General features: G+C 40.1%; 1 protein-coding gene across 4 annotated transcripts in view; it reads right to left on the reverse strand.

Moving 5' to 3' along the window:
• Positions 1-15,996, reverse strand: part of NKAIN2 (sodium/potassium transporting ATPase interacting 2) — a 968,314-nt gene extending 952,318 nt beyond the window's left edge. Inside the window, exons 1-2 of one of the 4 annotated variants that reach the window (XM_078054784.1) lie at positions 15,891-15,996; positions 15,620-15,811 (exon numbers count right to left, since the gene is read on the reverse strand). In XM_078054784.1, coding sequence (XP_077910910.1) covers positions 15,620-15,673 — 54 coding nt within the window. In that variant the 5' untranslated portion in view covers positions 15,674-15,811; positions 15,891-15,996. Of the gene's footprint in view, positions 1-15,619 lie in introns of all 4 variants that reach the window. The other 3 variants (XM_078054785.1, XM_078054783.1, XM_078054786.1) reach the window with 3 other exon arrangements.
• Between the last annotated feature and the right edge of the window lie 3,359 nt (positions 15,997-19,355).

Genomic DNA, 19,355 nt, shown 5'->3' on the forward strand with positions numbered 1-19,355 from the left:
AAAAGAAATCAAGTTGGGCCAAGAGAAATTATACAGTCTAAGATAGGATAATTTAAAAGATTAATCTCTGCTGTCTTACCATACTTCTTTAGCAATAACTGGGCCTTCTGGTGAATCAGGATATCAAATATTAAAATGCTGTTGAATATTCTTGGGTTTGGGGGATCACCTAAGGAATATTAATAGCTTAAGTATTTTTTAATTTAAGTTCCTAAAGGGCAGTGGTTATAATTTCTGTGTGTGTGTGTGTGTGTGTGTGTGTGTGTGTCTGTGCATTTCCATAAGAGTGAGGAAAAGTTTCCAAACTCTTTAGAGCCTTACAGAATGTTTACTTTTTACTTTACAGTCATAGTAACTCTTATCCAAATCTTTTATTAAATTAAAAACTCATCATCTGACCTAAACCTTCATGCCTTGCTCTTCATATAAACAATTACATGTCTATCTCATAATTAATATGTATTCTGTATCTGAAATCTTTCTTAATTAAGACATTTCATGAAGATCTATATACTATGTGCATATGTTAGCAGGCTATAGGAGTTGGGAGAGGACAAATTAAAAGCGTCGAATATTCATGGACTGTCTTTACTGGCACCAAAGGAAAGATGACATTCACTGGGTCTTATATAACATCCCCCGGTACAAACCAAAAGGATCAAGACAGCCAAGAATGCAAAGGCTTGGTTGAGCACATAATTGACCATAAAAAAGTAGCTTTCAAATGAATCTACAGTCAACATTGCCTCACCAGTAGATATCCCACAAATGCTAACTCAGTGTATGTTTTAACCTACCTCCCAATTCCTAATGTATGTCTCCCAGTCCCTAATGTACATCTCAATCTACCTCCCAATCTCCTTTTTCTTTCCTCCTGCTTTTCTCCACACCTCCATAACTGTTAAACCACTGGCCTGCACTCATTTAATACCTGCTTAGAAACAATAAAAATCATCTAGACAGTTTTCAAAATGTCTAGATGAGTAGGTTGCTTCCCTGAAGGCTCTATTTCCATTGGTGACGGGGCTGGGGGAAGGAACGCTGGTGTTGACTTTTGGTAGAGCTCCCAATGATTGTGACCCAGGGTCATGGTGCACAGGGCATGACCCTCACAGGTGCACAATGGCCATGCTCAAATCTACTCTTCCCTTCACCATCGCTTCCACTGTTCTCCAGACAATACCAAATTTAGTATGAAGAAAACCTGCTGTTATTGCTAAGTGCTCTTTCTAGGGCTTTTCTCTAGCTCAGTGGATCTCAGCAAGAGGGCTATTTTGTAATTTGGCAATGTCTAAAGACATTTTTGGTTGTCACAATCCGGAGTATGCTACTGGCATCTAGCGTGTAGAGACCAGGGAGGCTGCTAAACATCATGTGATGCAGAGAACAGCCTCACATGACAAAGAAGTATCCAGTCCAAAATGACAACATTGCTGAAGCTGAGAAAGTGCCTTATCTGAAACCTACCTTTCCCTTCCTTCATCACTCACTCACATACTCATTAAACATTTCCATTCCTCCCAATTCATCCTTCTGCCCCCCCACTAACCATCCTTCTTTTCCAACTGCAATCACCAGCTCAAACCACACTCTCCCCAAATTCTCACAATTACTGACAATCCCTGCAACACTCGTCATGTTCTTTCCTGGCTGTGTTCCTCTTCATCCCTTACTTCTGATCATCTTTAATAAAGCCAAAATGTACAGTGATGGTTCTTCTATCAGCTGGGCCTCATGGTCTCTCCTCCTTCTCAACAACTAGACCTTCCACTCAATTTGGTGGCCAATCAAGGACCTCTGCATGCCCCAGGCAGTGCTCCTCTCCAAGACCTAACCCCCTCTGTGTATTGTCTCACCATGACCACTAGCACAACCATCTTTCCTATTATCTCCCTTCTGCTGGACATGCCTCCTATCCTCAAACATCTGCAATGGTGCTACAGTAATCTAACTGCCCCTTCCATTCTGCTTTCCTACTCATGGCCACCTAGTACATTTTATTTCAAGACACCCAAACCCTCACTTTTGTTCAATCAAAGACCAAGGAAACTTCCACTTTCTGCTTTTCCATTCCAATTCTTAGAAAGTTGGGGAATGATGGAAAAGTAACTGGTTCCCCTACAAATGCATGCCACCTGGTTTCACTAAGGCCTTAGTTGCAATTTAGCAATCATTTAATTTATTGCTGCTTTCCCCTCACATTTCCCACAGAGCTTGGTCTAAACCTCAGGCCTTCTCTCTCATGTCATACTGCCTTATTCTACTATGGGGAATGGTGCCATTCACCTGGAGAATTAACATCTGTAGAAATGCATGCCCTATAAAGTTTAAACTCCCTCCAAAGGTGCTCAAGTCCATTCACAAACTGCACCCCTACCCATTTCATTCCCTGCTCCACTTCCCAATTCTCCCTACTTGCCAGTGAACCTGACTCTTCATTGTCCCACACATACACTCTTCCATTCTCACCTTTGTTCTACCATTTCTCTTTTTATTTTATTTTATTTATTTATTTATTTGTGAGCTCTATGTGGGACCAATGTGGAGCTTAAACTCATGATCCCGAGATCAAGAGTTGCATGCTCTACCAACTGAGTCAGTCAGGCACTCCCTAACTAACATTACTTCCTTCTGGAATTCTCTTTTCTCCAGTCTTTAGTTATAGAAATCTTACCTATCATATACCAGCCCTTCATACCTTGCATGATCAGTTTATGAAGACATACCTGATTACTTCCCCCAAATCCCCTTAGTACTTCATTCTTACTTTTCTTACAGTTCTTATCATTCCATATTATACTGTACGTATCTATACATATCATTTAATCTCCTAAACAAAGGCCTAGTTTGCTTACACTATCCAACTCAACTCTGCTCCTTCTACCTTGTATTATACACACACAGACAAATGCACTCACATATGTGTCTATATCATCTTTACAATATATTATAACTAATGTATATCAAGTATATATATAGAATCTCCTAAAATGTTTTTTACAAATTCATAATAACTGAATTAAATTTGCCAATAAATAGAACATCTTGATAAAACAGTAAACAAAAAAAAAAAAGGAAAGGAAAAATTTATCAGCAGTTTTCACCTGAGTTTCATGTACCAGGTTGAGAAATTTGTGAATCCCCTCAAGTTGTATGGGTATTTTCTGGTAAGAAAGTTCATAACTTTTAATAGATTCTCAAAAGAGCCCATCATGCACAAAAAAAAAAAAAAAAAAGGTTAAAAAGTACTGCTCTGGAGATTTGAAATATAAAGACAGAATTCACTGCATTATTTACATTCTAAGAGAGCCTTTAAATAATGTTATAGCAATTGTAGTAAAAAAAGCTAGATAATATGAATTTGAAAGATATGAATTCACATTTTTTAAAAATGGCCCAGTTTACATCACCATTTATTTTTCACCAACACTGATCTTATTTATAGTAAGCTGAAATGTGATTTTACAGTACATAATGAACAGAGAACAGTAAAGCATTTTTAAGTACTACCACATTAAGCTAGTATAGTTTCGTAAATAAATAAATAAGGTTGCAATTTAAACTAATCTTCAATTATTACAACCACTAAATATTAGATCAATCCATGATAGAAACACAGCTTGACATTCCTTTCAGCTAGACCATATCTTAACTGTCAAAAGGGAGAAACATACACTTAATTTACTCAGCACATGTCAGTACACTGTTCATGTGTGGACATTTCATAAATCCTTCTTGATGAAGCTGATTTAGTAATTACTTAATTTCCTCCCACTGTTCATTAATTCATTCATTCATTTTGAAACAATCATAACTGGAACACAGCATTGCAGTTTAGAAATCAACTCCAGGTTGATTCCTGGAGCTCTACTGGGTCTTCTCCTTCTCCCAACACCCCATGGCAGAGCCCAAAGCATAGCTGGTTCTCATCCTCTGACAGTAATGGGCCCATCTAGTGCTGCATTCGAACCACATCAGAAAGACTTTCAGGGAGATGTATTTTGTAAAAGAAGATATTTTTATGTCACAGAATTACTTTTCAACCAAAAAGTTAACATCCCTCCTGTAAACTGAGATCACTGCCTCTGCCTCAGTAATTTTGCTAATACCCCTCATCCATGTATTACTATTAAGGTTCAATATGTAACATTCTTATTCACATTATGAAAGATTAAATTTAAAAATGGGCCTGCATGCAACAGAACTATTTTGGCATGTAAAGTCTGCATCACACTGCTATAGAGATCTCAAAAAAAATTTATTGGGGCTTATGTCTCTCTATTTAAGGGACAACCTAATATTTTAGGCTGCTATGGTACTTAATATAACCCTAGAGTCAAAGTAAGTGCAATAACATAGCAATCATCACTATCTCATTCTTGTGAAAAGAAAGTGAAAACCAACAGATTTCCCTGAAGAATTAAAGTAAGAGAGGCATATAATTAAAGGTCACTAAACACTGTTATTACAAGATTTACATTTACTAAATGTAAATTGAACTTATGCCATTTGCCTGAATTTTAGGACAGCTTTTTTGAGCAAAAACAAATCTATTCCAAGACAGTCTATAAAATGGTAAAATGGGAGAGCAGTGTCCCCTATATCTAAGAGCCTATGGGGCTTCCCAAGAAGGTTGTAGATAAAACCAGAAATATGTTCTTGAGAAAACTCATTAATGAATTTGCAGTCATCTTCACAGACTTCACTAGAACATCCTTTAAAAATGTATATATCAGGGGCACCTGGGTGGCTCAGTCGGTTAAGCGTCTGCCTTCAGCTCAGATCATGATCTGGCTCAGATCATGATCCCAGGTCCTGGGATCAAGCCCCACATCTGCTCCCTGCTCGCCAGGGAGCCTGCCTCACCCTCTCCCTCTGCCTGCTACTCCCCCTGCTTGTGTGCACTCACTCTCTCTCTCTAATAAATAAATAAAATTTTTTAAAAATGTATATATCACTTTAAGTAGAGTAGTATTACTTGCTTTTTAACTGCTAGACATTCGGAACCTAGCCAACTTTCCCCAACATCTCCCTCCTCCCTAACCCTGTCCTTTAGAAGAAAGAAGAAAATTTTATACCAAGCCAAAAGAAAAGCAAAACTTAGGTTCATAAATGCTATTGAACAGCCATAATTTAACTACCATCCTTTGACTGAAGAAAATGGAACAAAATTTTATGGAAGATGGACAAAAATGAAATTTCATTAATCCCTATTTGATAAGGGTAAGAAACACATAATCCTATACACAGCTCCAATATTTTAGAAAATCACAATCATCGGTCCACTATCATCAAATTTTTGAGCAAGCTTTATTTTTTTAAGGTCTTTTATTTATTTAAGTAATCTCTACACCCAATGTGGGGCTCAAACTCACACCCCAAGATCAAGAGTCCCATGCTGTTCCGATTGAGCCAGCCAGGCACCCTGAGCAAACTATATTTAAAAAGGAGGAAGCGGGGGGGAAGACCCAGAGCTCTTTACATACCACTTGTGTATAATCAAATCCACAACTGCTTCTAAAGTTTTCAAATATGTAGCTCGCTCACTGCTCCCAATAACTGGAGTTAAACAATCCACAGACCCTGATCTCATCTCTGCACCTGAGAGAAATCAAATGGAGCAAATAAGTAGCGTCTGGATATACCATCTCCTATACGTCAACCATTCCCTAATTTATAGATTAAGAGAGTGAGGTCAGGATCACCGTGCCCACAGGGATGAATTATGACCTCCAGGAGCAAGCTGCCTCCCACCAACTGCAGGCGCCATAACAAAGAAAGTGCTCCATGCCAAGGCAAGCCAACAGAGCCCTTCTGGGGTAAGATCACAGAAGGCAGCCACTACCAGGCTGTAATGTTCTCCTTGGGGCCTGTAAAAGTCTTCCCCACTTCTTGTTTCCTAGTGACATCAGAGACTGTCCTTTACAAAAATAATATTCCAGGAGATCTGCCTTGTATATCTCCACGGCTGGAAATCCATATAGTCTCATATGAATTCCCTACCACTGAACATTTCAGAGATAATACTGACCCATCTATCATTTGACACAGGGCTGTCAGTTAAAAGATTTGAAACACCTCCTTATTCTATTGTGTAATCAGCATCATACAGATGCATACAAAGACTTCTGTTAACAGAAGAGATTTGATTCCTCCATTCCAGTCTAAGACCTGTTTGTTTTCAAAGAACACAACATTGTTGGGGCTTTTAAATGTGTTACTGTTTTAGAGTGTGTGCATTGATTAGGAAACAAAAGTCAGTATGAGAACTCCTCACCGCCAGCCTTGCAAAGACAGACATTCAGGGTCCGATGCTAGAAGAGCAAGCTTGGTTTTGGCTGTAGGGTATAAGCACTGCTCCTCACCCACAACTTTCTTTTTCTTTTTCTTTAAGATTTTTTTTTTTTAATTTGAGAGAGAGAAAGAGAGTAAGCAGAGAGGGAGAGGGAGAAGCAGACTCCCTGCTGAGCAGAGAGCCCAATGTGGGGCTGGATCCCAGGACACCAAGATCACAATCCGAGCTGAAGGCAGACGCTTAACTGACTGAGCCACCCAGGCACCCCTCACTCATGACTTTTTTTTAATGTTCAGTTAGCCAGCATTCCCACGACTTTTAAAAGAAAGTTCTTCTGTAGATGCCCTCCCCCAGGTGTTCTAAAGTTCCAAATATCCTTGGGAACCTACTGCCACATGCCCCCTTCTTTGTAGCATTAGTAATTAGACCTGACTGAATTTCAAAGTTAAGGGTTGTGATTTTAGTGGCTGAAACATCATTTCAAGAAACTCAAGTAAATCTATGAAAATAATAGCCAAGTATCTGAAAACAAGGTCCCCTTCATTTATTTGAATTATGTGATAATAATATTTGATATTCTTAAACATCTTTATGTATTACTATTTGTTAAATACCTCTTAAGTAGGTTGAGTTTCCATACTGAATTTTTAGCCTTTAAATATTGTTTAGATAATAATTTAATATTATTAACTTTTAGACTGCATCATTAGCTAAGAGTAATATTTCATTAAAAAGTGCTTCTGAAAATGCTAGTTCCATGGAAGATTAATAGGGGATATCACGAAAAGAGGTCCTTGGTTCATTGCAAGCACTTTATATGTATTTGCAGAGTTAAGTGGAATTAAGCAGGAATTTCTTTCGTGTAGGACTTCTAGGAGCTGCTAGGATGTGCTGTGACCCCTCAGGGGTAGGAAAGAGGCTAAAGCCTGCAGCATCCACAGCTTATTTAACCTCAGAGCTCATGTTCAACAGAGCATTTCGCAGAACTAGTGCCCATGAACAGTTTTAGAAATTCCCACCCGAAGAAGGACTATGCCAACTGGTTTGCAAAATTTAACTCCTAATGAACCTTCAAGTAGGTATATCAGACACACAAGCATAATGTTTTATTTCAAATGATTTGCACCTACTGTTATCCTCCTTATTTTTACAGCCCTCCAAAATGATGGGTGGGTGAAGAAAAGAAATGTTTCTACAAGAAATTGTTACAACTGTAACTGGCCAAATGACATATAAACAGCCCATAACCACTCTTACTGTGACTCAATGAACAGTCCTGGAAGATTAAACTATTAATACGTACAAAGATTTTCTAGATACCAGAAGTCTGTGAAGCTCTTTCATACCTAAACTTTAAGTACATTTTCTCCCCAGATGCTCCTCAGCATCCTGTAGGGGAAATGGCTCAGGAATGATTTGCCCCTATTTTTCAAATGAGAAAATGACAGTCCATTATTGAGCGGTCCAGTACAGAAGCACTAGACGGGGTGTAGAAAAATCTGCCCTCACTTAGTTCAGTGCTTTCCCGGCATACCCCCTCCTCTCCCTCTCTCCCCCAGAGTTGTACTTGGCGCCGTGAGAAGCTATTCCAGAAATTCAGACTGAGGGGCTAGGTTAGCAAAGAGATGTCTGCTCCAGCATGACAGGCAGAGAGTGTAGAGACTAGAGGAACCAAATCACTTTCAGATTGTTCTATATCTCTATTCACTGCAAAGACACAAGCGCAGTGAAAAGACCTTCCATTTCCCTTATTTAAACTTCTGAATAGGACTAAGCTAGAAGTCAGAAATAGACACACTTGGTCCTGAAGAAGTTTTTGTTCACATAAATAACAGGCCAAAGGAAGAATGAGCTAATTATCTAGTTCGGTGGAAAATTTTCAAAAACAAGTTCATGTATTCAGGTAACACCCTAAGTGAAGACCTATGTTTTAGGCCAGTAGTTCTCAAAGTTTGGTCCCTAACCAGCAGCATCAATGTCACCTGGGAACTCGTGAGAAAAGCAAATGCCAGGTCTAGGGCCACCCTGAGACCTACTGAATCAGAAACCCTGGAGTGGGGCCCAATGATATGTGTGGAAAAAGCCCTGCAAGTGATTCTGATGCACAATCAAGACTGAGAAATGCTCTAAAATACTCAAATGTGCATTTCAAATAACCTATTACTCGAAGCCATTTCCAACAACAGCAATTTTTAACTAATATTCTCACCAAAAAGTCATCCTGATGGATTTAGGATTGGGACGTATTTAAAAAAAACAAAAACAAAAACAAAAACAAAGAACAGGCAAATAACATTACTCTGCATTAACAATTCATCAGAAATTCGTTTAACAAAGAACAGAAATTTGAGAAAAACAAATACATTCTGTCTTCCATAAAAAATGTTTTTAAAACTGATATATCAAAGTGTCAAAGCCCATACTATGTGCTTATTTCTCAATGACTGGCCTGATAACACAGTAGCTGTTAACTTTTTTCCCCACCCTTAAGCAATCACAGAAACACAACCTCATGATGAGGGAATCACTTCTCTAAGGCAGAACTACAGGTGTGTGGTGCAGTGTCAGGGCAATACTTGAAATCTAGTGGGAACAGCAAGGGAAGCTAACTGTGCAGGGGACAGTGTCTCCTTTTATTCCGTAGACCACACACAAGCCGCTCCTAGCTATGGCACCCCTGGTCCACCTGGGCCAGTCAGGTCTGGGAGAAGCCTGGCACCAACACCCCTCCCTGAGCCTGCTTGGTCTTGTGTTGATTCCTGGATCAACCAGGAATTAGCAGGTAAATTCTGTCTTTGTTAGGAAAAGAAACATAAATTACAATATCAGTTTGTGATACATGGAAGGGATTTGGTGAAGCACAGTGACAAGACCACAATCTGGCTTAAAGTGGGACAGAGCTGGGTCTGAGTGCAAGCTCTACCACTCGCTAAGAGAGGGACTTAAGAAAGTTGCTTAAACTTTCAGAGTCTCCATTTTTTTGCTTCTGTAAAGTGAGGATATGAGTATCTATTACCTATTTCATAGAATTATTGGAAAGGAATCAGTGAAAAAAACACATTTAGCATTTAGCCCAGAACAAGCTTCCAGTAAATACTAACAGCTTCCATTATTGTTTAAGTATTTTACAAAGCTAGATTTTTAAAGCATGATAAATTATAAAAGCACAAATTTTTTTCAAAGTACACACAAAGTCAGTTTATCGTAACTTTTCAAAAAGAGTTTCTACAAGGATCAAAGTTAGCATGTGATCCATAATTGATTTAAAAGGTAAAAATTAGGGGCGCCTGGGTGGCCCAGTTGGTTAAGCGACTGCCTTCAGCTCAGGTCATGATCCTGGAGTCCCAGGATCGAGTCCCGCATCGGGCTCCCTGCTCAGCCGGCAGTCTGCTTCTCCCTCTGACCCTCCCCTGTCTCATGCTCTCTCTCTCTATCTCATTCTCTCTCTCAAATAAATAAATAAAATCTTAAAAAAATTTTTTTAAATTAAAAAAACAAAATAAGGGGCGCCTGGGTGGCTCAGATGGTTAACCGTCTGCCTTCAGCTCAGGTCATGATCCCAGGGTCCTGGGATCGAGCCCCACGTTGGGCTCCTGACTCAGCGGGGAGTCTGCTTCTTCCTCGCCCTCTCCCTCTGCCTCTCCCACTGCTCATGCTCTCTCTCTCTCTCTGTATCTGTGTCTCAAATGAATAAATAAAATCTTTAAAAAATAAAATAAAATAAAATAAAAGGTAAAAATTATTAGAAGTCACCTTATTCCCACTCTGGGTTGAAAAAAAAAAAAAAAAAAGAAAGTCAGTCTATGGTTTCCATTAGACTTACTGTTACAAATATTTTTATTCATTAGGCCCAGTGCCTGTTTTAGAGTTTAAGCATAAAAAGAAAAACGCTATGTTCAGGAAGATGAAGCAAGTAATTCCTTTAAATAGTAAGAACTTGCAAATCTAAATACACCTGAAATAGTAAAAAGAAAAGAAACCCAGTTTATAAATTTCATTTTCTACCTTAACCTGGAGAAAGAAAACAACATAATTTTATCTTATTTCTTCATAGTGTTTAAAAATCCTTCAATTTCTTGGAGTTGGTAGGAACAAAAGTCTCATACACTTTTATTCTCATTCTATATGTAGAAATTATCTAAGTGTTAATACAATATCTGTTTCTATTACTGTTACAAGGAAAAAAAAGGAACCCTAGATATATCGTATCTTGATGGACCATGTATTTTATTATTTTGAAAATAAACAATAATCAAGTTTTTCTGGGGGAAAATGGGGGCCAAAATTGGAAGAGTTTCATGATATAGGTGAAAAAATGGACTAGAAAGGAAATAGAAATATTTCTCATGTGTGTGTTTGATTTTTGACATTTGGGTGTTATAAGTCATGGAAATAGAAAATTTTCCATTATTAGCAATATTAGTTTCAAAACTACTTTTGGAAAAATTACACTAAGCTGAAGCTGCTTAAAAATTCTACCAAATAACATAACTGAAGTATATCCTTTGAAATTTTAGCCATTAGTTTTATATATACAAATACTGAATGTAATTGATGCCACAATTCTAATATATTTATTTCCAGTATAAATCTAGAAGTGTTAAAATGTGCTTCTGTGTCAGATTTTATTTTTGTCAACCACACACATGCACAAAAAGGAAAGAGAATCATAAATAAAGACCTCCTATTTCAAGGGAGTTCCTGGCTGCCATTCTGAAATTCTTGATTGGGCAAGTAGAGAATTTGACCCCAAAATAAAGCAGAATCAGAGGGAAAAGGAGGTAGCAATGCCTATTCACATTTCTGGGCCACTGCCCACTTATGGGCCCCATGCCAGAGATGACTCTGGCATTCTGCACAGCGGATGCTGCCCATCCAAGCCTCTATTGGAGAAAGCAGGGGAAAAGCTCTGTACCGATTGGTTCCTTGAAACTTTAAGTATATGAAAAAAAAAAAAAAAGCTTTGCTACTTGGTTTGTGAACGGAGAGAGAGCTGGACACTGGAAGGAGTTTCTGTATCTTTCTTGGTAAACATTAGAGCAGACTAGTGCTGAATTACAATGAAAGAATAGATTTAAACAAATATGCACACATACACACAAGGCAATGTTGGGATGCAAAAGTAGAAAATATTTGAAAAGAAGAAAGTTCTTTTACAACTTAGCAAACTCTTAGCATATTTTTACATCATAAGTTTCTGACACTTTTCTTTTTCCAGCAAATGGAAATTGTTAGTCTTCTCCCTGGGTTAGATTGGTTAATTATCACAAGATTTTATTCTCAATGGCATGTGAATCTAAAATTTTATATTGTCTGAGTAGGGAGGTTCTGTGGCAGGTAAAGTTCTCAACTTCTGAAGAACTTTCAGACGTGTCAAAAGTAGCCAAGGAAAATCATAATTCCACCTGCATTTTTCAAGTCACTTCACGTAATGCTTTATTTTTTAAAAAGTAATGAAAGTTTACGTAACTATGAACACTGCACAAAGTCATGAAAGGCACTAATGACATATTCCATAATTATAATAACATTTTTATTTAGTCTATCTATGCACTCACGGCTTTCTTTTCTAATAAATATGTACCTCTGAAAATGCCTAGCAACTATCTGTGCAGTAGAAAGTAACTGGTCATTCTAAAGTCAGTTTCAAATGTGCTTCTTCACACAGCTGTACACACATGTGTACGAACACAATTCTTCTTTGCATCTGCTCCAAGTTAGCAATATTTCATAAAGTACATGGCAAGTACTTCAAGTGTTAATCTGAACATAAATCTATACTTTCAATAGGTTGTGGCACATATACTTTGTTCCATAGAGGAATCTGATGTACAAAAAAAAGGGGGGGGGGCAATGTTGAATTTTCTTACTCCAAAACAAAGCTGTCTTTTCAAACTAAAGTAAGTTATGGTCTTCCATATTACAACTAAGTGATTTTCACTGGGGATTATCTGAGTAATTTTTGCAACATTTAGATAAAGTACTCTTTGATTCAACCAAACGTTGAAGAACAAAAAAACAAAAACAAAATAAAACAACTGAAACATTTTCTCAAGCTGCTGAGTTGTAAATAAGAAGTTAGATTGTTATTATCCTGCACCACTATATCCAACACCGCAAATGCAGTGACGAGTTTTGTTACTATCTGAAATCTTCAGTTTCTGAGCATTAAGGACAGCAATGATAAAAAGAAAACTACCTTCTTGAGATTAAGAGCTTAAATTTTGGATCATACACGGAACAAATCTGTTTCCAGAGATCACACCCCGTTTTCATCGGAATCACCCTAAAATCTGAAGTTGGAATAACCATACATCTCAAAGATTTTCATTTATGATACACGGAGGCAGACACTTTTTCATAAAATGGAACTTTTGTATTGAATCTCTGTGGTATGAAATTCTAAATTCTTGTCTCAAACCGATTTCCTGACTTTTAAAAGAATGTATATTTATCCACACTTGTAATCTGCCAAATATTAAACTAAATGCATATTTAATATAATTAAAAGCAAAGATACAGAATCCTGACAGGTAAATTTCTCTGGCATGTTTGTCTCTGTCCCTCACCTGTTAAACGATCAAACACTGTGTGTGCTCTGGTAATAACCTGATGAATGAGGTTCCCATCTCCAGCATACCAACAGCCACCTCATCCTCTACAAAGGTCAACTGCAACTTGACGTAAACATAAATATTCCTTTAGGTCTAATTAAAATAGAGATATTCTACTTATGTAATTGGAAAGAAATGTTTCCAGAAACTTAAAGTTACTTAATAAAGAAATCTAATGAAGTTTCTGTCCTAGACTATCTTTGGCTTCCATTAATTTCAATAAAGCTAAGATTTATCTGCACGACTACCAAAAAAAATGCCCAATTTTTACAAAAATGCACACTAAACACTTCAGAAGTAAACAAAACTGGGTGAACTTCTGTGTCAATCAATGGTACATGAGTTATAACTTACTCTGGAAACATGGCTACCTATAAAACCACTTCTACTCATAATAGCTCAAAGACACAAAGAGTTTCTAAAGATCTATCAAGAGCAAAGGAAAACATATACACCCACCTATTTTGTGTGTGTGTGTGTGTGTGTGTACAGTGCTTTGCAATTATTAATTTGCAAAGAAATTATTTTATTTAAAATCAAATACTATATTTCTAAGAAGCAACAATTACCAGGAATCTCTGAGGTCCTTTAAATGTGATCATTTCACGTTATCAAAGCAATGAATGTTCTTCGTCCTTTGTTTTTTGTTCTGCATCTGCATTAACATGGCTGCTAATTATGTTAGCCTGGTGGCACATAAAGTCTGAATGGGAAAAATCACATGATTGTTATAAAACTTCCTTATGATTCAAATGTATACTCGCTTAGACTGAACACTCCTATATTACAAGTACCTCTATTTTGTTAGAGAACTTAGCTTTGATTCAGAATTTCTGTTCCATAAGCGATGTAGCACTTCTCCAATACACCGTCGCATATATGCACACACATGAACAAAGACACATACACACAGAAATCTTTAGCCTTATCATGCCATTTTGTATATTTAGCTTTCTCATTTGTATATTTAGGTTTTCCCAAAATTGTTAAGTTCTTGAGAAGTTTGTGTTCATCACACAAAATGCCACATAGATCTAATGCCTACGACTGCCAAAATAAAGCCCTACTATGCTAAATGATTAAAAGTTAAATCACATTTTAAAAATTTTAAATTGAAAATAGCATTAGAATGCGCTTACCCACCCACTCATTCTCACAGTTTTATGATTTTACACAGTGAATCAGCAAATGTATTCTTTTCTGAATCATATATGAACATAGGAATGTTTTGAAAATGTTTACACAATTTGGCATACTTGGCCTAACCAGTGGTTTAACAAAGTAAACTCTCCCATTATTCTGATTAGCTTTATCATTAAGAGTAAAAATCCTTTATTGCAAAAATTAAACGAGTATGTAGCAAAAAGAAATAAACTGGTTTATACATCACTGAAAAAAATATTACATTCTTAAAGTTATATTTATAGTTCCACCTTCTTTTTCTTACAACCAAGTGCCTAAGTAATTCACAGATCAAAATACGCATCATGAGATAACTTTCCTGGGGAAGAAAAACACCCCAAGGCAATATGCAACAAAAAGCACTGCTTTAGCTATATAGTAAACAAAACAACAAAAACAATAACAACAAACACTCCTGGGCTTCAAGACGACTGATAAACAATGAAGACCACTTAAGGAATTCTTCCATCAGTTTCAACAGCAAATCCTTGCTCTTTTGAACACTTTACTGGTTGGGCTCTCAGAAATCTCCTTCAGTCTAGTAGTCCTTTCAGCCTTTATGAAACAATTGTTAGAAATGTGGATGGCTTTTCAGATTAATTTATACTTTCCAAGGAAAGCTATTTGATAGCAGGAGTGAGCAACTACTCCTACCTCAAATTAACCACTTACAGTGGTATATTTTTCATCTATAAACTATCCTCAGCCCCTCCTATTGCCCTTAGAGAATTTAAATTCAGAGACTATGACGTGTTCCATTACTGGCTTCTTGCCTCTTTGCAAATGTACAACATTCCTCAAAAAGTATCTATAATTCTCCATCCTATAGGATCAGACAACATGTCTCTTCCAAGAGCAATTACACACATAATGTAAGACAGAATATTTTTCTTTAGAATTGTGATTTAAAGGCTACTGATTCAGTTTATGGCAGTGGTGTTACTGAGTTTATCTAAGTATTTCTCTTCAATCTACATACTTTTAAAACTCAACGTGGCTTCTAGATCAGACTGCTGTAAAGATACCATCTGCCCTACATAGTGGTCTATTAGAGCATTATACTTATAAGACAATATATTCCTTGAAAAATAACAAACGTCAGTGAAGAAACAAAGATACTGAAAAAAAAAATAGTATTGGAAGAAAAGTCAAAAATTCCATATCTCTCTGTTTTAACACCTGTATAGTAAATTAAATGACAACCACGTTGTTAACAGTAATAGGAATGCAAAGCATAAAGGAACAGGAGATACATCTTGCTTTGCTTAAAGAAATTAAAGACAAGTTTAACCCGCACCTGCCAAACTGTCTTCAGAGGAACAGAAATAGGTGGGGGCGGAAAGGCTCACTTCTCCTGTACCCCACAGTGCCTCTCCCTGAAATCATTTTAAATATAGGCAATATACCTGTCACCTTTTCTCTTTTATTTTTCCCTTCCATTCTAATCAATGGCAGACCCTTTACTGCACTCCCCAGCCCAGTATCTCAAAGGCACATTACAGAATAAGAGGACCCAAGTGTCACTTACCAGTTGCATGCCACAGATAAAGATAAGCGTGCACCTGCCGCTGCAATAACCCATGGTTTCCGAGACCCCTGCCACAGCCAGACTGTCCCACGTCGGCCACCGTCGAGCCCCCACTTTATCCAATCAGATCGCGGGGAAGGACAGGCAAACCTGCCGAGGGCTCGGGGGCTCCGGGCTGCTGCTGCCAGCGTCCTGGGAAGTGACAGGCATTAGGACCTGCTGGCGCGGCGGCGGCGGCGGCGGCAGCTCCAGCCGCGCCCGCCAAACATACCTTCACTCGCTCGGTGCACACGCCGCGCCGCGGGCAACACCGCCCGCGGAGACGCGCCCGGGGCCCGCAGGGGCAGCAGCGGCAGCCTCGCAGCGCCGCCGCGCCTTCAGGCATCTGGCCGCGAAGTTTCGCCCCCGCCGCTCCTCGCGCCGGCTCGCCCCACGCCCCCCAGCGCGGCCGCCGCCCGACGCGCGCTCGCCCCGCGCTCTCCGCGCGCCGGCTTCGGGGGCGGCAGAAGCGCGCGCGGGGCGCTGCCCGCCTCCCTGCGCCGCCCGCGGCTCCTCTGCGCCCGGCGCTGCGGGGCCAGGCGGGCGGGGGCGGGGCGCGGGCCGGGCGGGGGCGTCCGGGCTCCGCGGTCCCGGGCGGCGGCGGCGGCGGCGGCTGTGGCTGCCGCACGCAGTGATGCCAGGTCCGCGCCGCGTCCTGCAGCGGCGCTGCCCCGCCCCTCGCCCAAATGTGCTAATCCTCCTACAACAAATCCTTCAACTGCGCCCCGCCGCCCCTTCCCGAGACGTAAACTTCTTGCAGCTCCGCAGGGGCTGCAGCTCAGGGGCTGTTGGCGGCGATGTCTAGGCGGGAAGAAGCGGCGCAGAAGCGGTGACTGCGGCGGTGGTGACGCTGGGGACCGAGGGGCGAAGAGTCCGGGCAGCAGGTCCGTGGCTTCCTGGGCTTGCGTGGGTCCTGCTCCCGCAGCCGAGCCTGAAGCACTAGGCGCGAGCGGGCCGCGTGTGTGCGCCTGTGTGTGTTTGGGGAGAAGGCACGAAGAGGAGGGCTAGAGAAGGATGGTGGAGTGATGAAATAGGGGTGCAGCCGCGGCATCCTGACGGGTTGGAAAGCCCGCCTGGCGGACGGGTAGGAGGAGGGGAGGAGAAGGGGTGCCGCGGCCGCAGACGCACTTCCAGCCGCCCAGCGCCTGGCTCCGGAGGATCTGCAAGGGCCGGAGCGTGGAGAGTTACGGAGCCGACCCTACTTGGGAAAAGGGGCCGGGTTGCTGCTGGAGTTGGTGGGGAAATGGGGAACCGGAGAGAGTAGGGATGCAATGAGTTGCCGTTGCTGCTTCAAACTGTTTTCACTCGAGAAATTAAAGAATCAGAGACAATTTTAGCACTCAATTACTACAGCTTTAAGGACTGTCCCAGCTGGGTGTGGATTCCTGAAGGTGGATGCTCCAGACCCGGCGCCGGAGCGCCAGCCAGAAGCTGGGCATAGGCTCCTGCAAAGACCCGCTTCGGAGCCCGCTGCTGCCACCTACGGGCGGAAATCCGAAGAGCGAAGCAAGTTGGTCCAGGTGGCGGCCCCCGGGGTCTGGGTATTCAAGGATCTAAGGGTCAAGTTTCCTTTATAACCCCTGGCAAATAGTGAACGTATTACTGGCTTTCGCAGGAGGTGAAAGGGTGATATGGACATCTGCTGGGGAACTAAGTCATTGGAATGAGGAGCTGAGACTGATGAGAAAAGAGAAAAGGAAACCAAAAGCAAGCGTGCCCCAAGCGTTTTATCTGTCATTGGATAAAGACAGATAAAACGACATCAGGCAAGGAGCTTTCCAGAGCAAATGGGATTTGGCCCTTCTGATAAAATGGCATTTGTGTAGGATAATGTTATGCTGGGAACCACAAATAAGGATCCCAAATGATTGCTTTCTTTGAATAAATATTATGACGTAGCAGAATGACTAAATATAAAGAAATTGAACAGCATAGGGACACTAGTCTCCAGAAGCCTGGTACTGAATTTTCAGAAATGACTTGTCAATCGTAGAGAGCCAAAAAGGGATTTGATCTGTTAAATTTTTGGAATGAAAATATTTTATTACTGTAATGTAAATATCTGCTTTTAATCGCCCTATTTGTAAATGGGCTTTTCTCTGAAAAGTGTCTTTCAATGTTTAATGGAATTAAGAGAACCCAATCTATGCTCTTACCCACTGCCAGACCTGGTAGGTAGTACCTGCTCCACAACCCTAGGTAAAAGGAAGCCAGAGGTGTCTTGTACAGATATTTCTTTTAGTTGTTACTATTCTGCCTTTATACACATATTAGCTGTTCAGTAGCTGCTGGGGATGCAGGTATTTTGTACTGCCAAACAAAAAGAAAGCTATTAAGTTGATGTTGAATATTGAAGAAGCTCTTACCATATTGCAAAAAGCATTGTATTACCTTTTTAAATTCATAGGAGCAACAATGCATGTGGATCCAGCAATAATCCTGCAATGGTTTCCCTGCAACCACCAACATCTTTAGATTCTATAGGTTAAAGGAAAGCATAATGCTATCGGTAGCTGACTCTCAGTGCCCTGCCCATAGTCCCTGAATACTTGCCTTTCAGCACATGCCCACCTTCTTTCTTCAAGCACTTGGGACTATCTGTCTATAGGCTCTTTCTAGCCACAGGAGGTGCTTGACTCCAGAATGAAGTTACAGCTGTGAGAACAATTCTTGCCCAATAATGATGGGAGTTGGTAGATCAATGCCCCAACTTCTCAACCTAGAGATGGGAAATGCTGAGACATAGTCTAGTTACATCATTAACTTCCCCACCGGGATTGAGCCCATAATGCCCATGGTTGACCACATTGGTTCATTCATGCACCCTGAATTAGCTTCCTTCCCTTCCTGCCTTATTTCCCTTCTCTACCAGTGTTCCCTGGGTTCACCTCCAAAATAAATCATTCAAATCCTTGTGTCAGGGCTGCCTCTTGAGAAGCCCAGCATAAGGCAATCTGCAAGGGCTTTTATTCTTGATATGGCATCATAGGCACATTAGTCTCAGAGGAGTGAACCAGATACATGTTTGGTGTTGAACAGTTATTGTGTGCACCTACTCCTTTACTCCATGCTGCACCTGCATCATCTCATTCATTACTCACAAGAAACCGATGAGTTAGAAGCTCATTTGAAAGATACAGAAAGATCTAGAGAAATGAAGTATCTTGATCACAGGTGCACATGTTCTTGGTGCCAGAATTAATGTGTGAAGGCACGTCTGTGGGACATCAAAATTTACTTTCCAAACCACTGTACTGTACTTTATTGATATTTTACTATACTTCCTTGTCATTCTTTTGGAATTCCATACAGAAATGATGACTTAAAAATATTTAGGAGAATGATCACACATATTTTATCCCTTTTCCCAGCTTTATGGGGATCAGATTTTGTTATCTCTAAATTAAGTTCACTTTGCATCCTTTAGATACAGTATAGGCAAAGCCTGACTTATGAAAAGGTGCCCTAAATAGGGATACAGTTCCATTCCTTAAGGTGGCTATGTCCTTTCTGTTCCAGTTCCTATTATCCTTGGAGCCTTAGGCGAAAAGACTATAAAGAGAATCCCACCTGTCCCATTGAAGTGCATGAAGGAGAGAGATGTCTCAAATTGGAATGTCAATTGCACTTTCATTTAGAAATAATCATACACTATACAGCTATATAAGGCTTTCCTTGACTAGTCTGGTGATATAAC

This window comes from Halichoerus grypus, chromosome 9, assembly GCF_964656455.1.
Source record: "Halichoerus grypus chromosome 9, mHalGry1.hap1.1, whole genome shotgun sequence".
In the NCBI taxonomy this organism is placed as follows: domain Eukaryota; kingdom Metazoa; phylum Chordata; class Mammalia; order Carnivora; family Phocidae; genus Halichoerus; species Halichoerus grypus.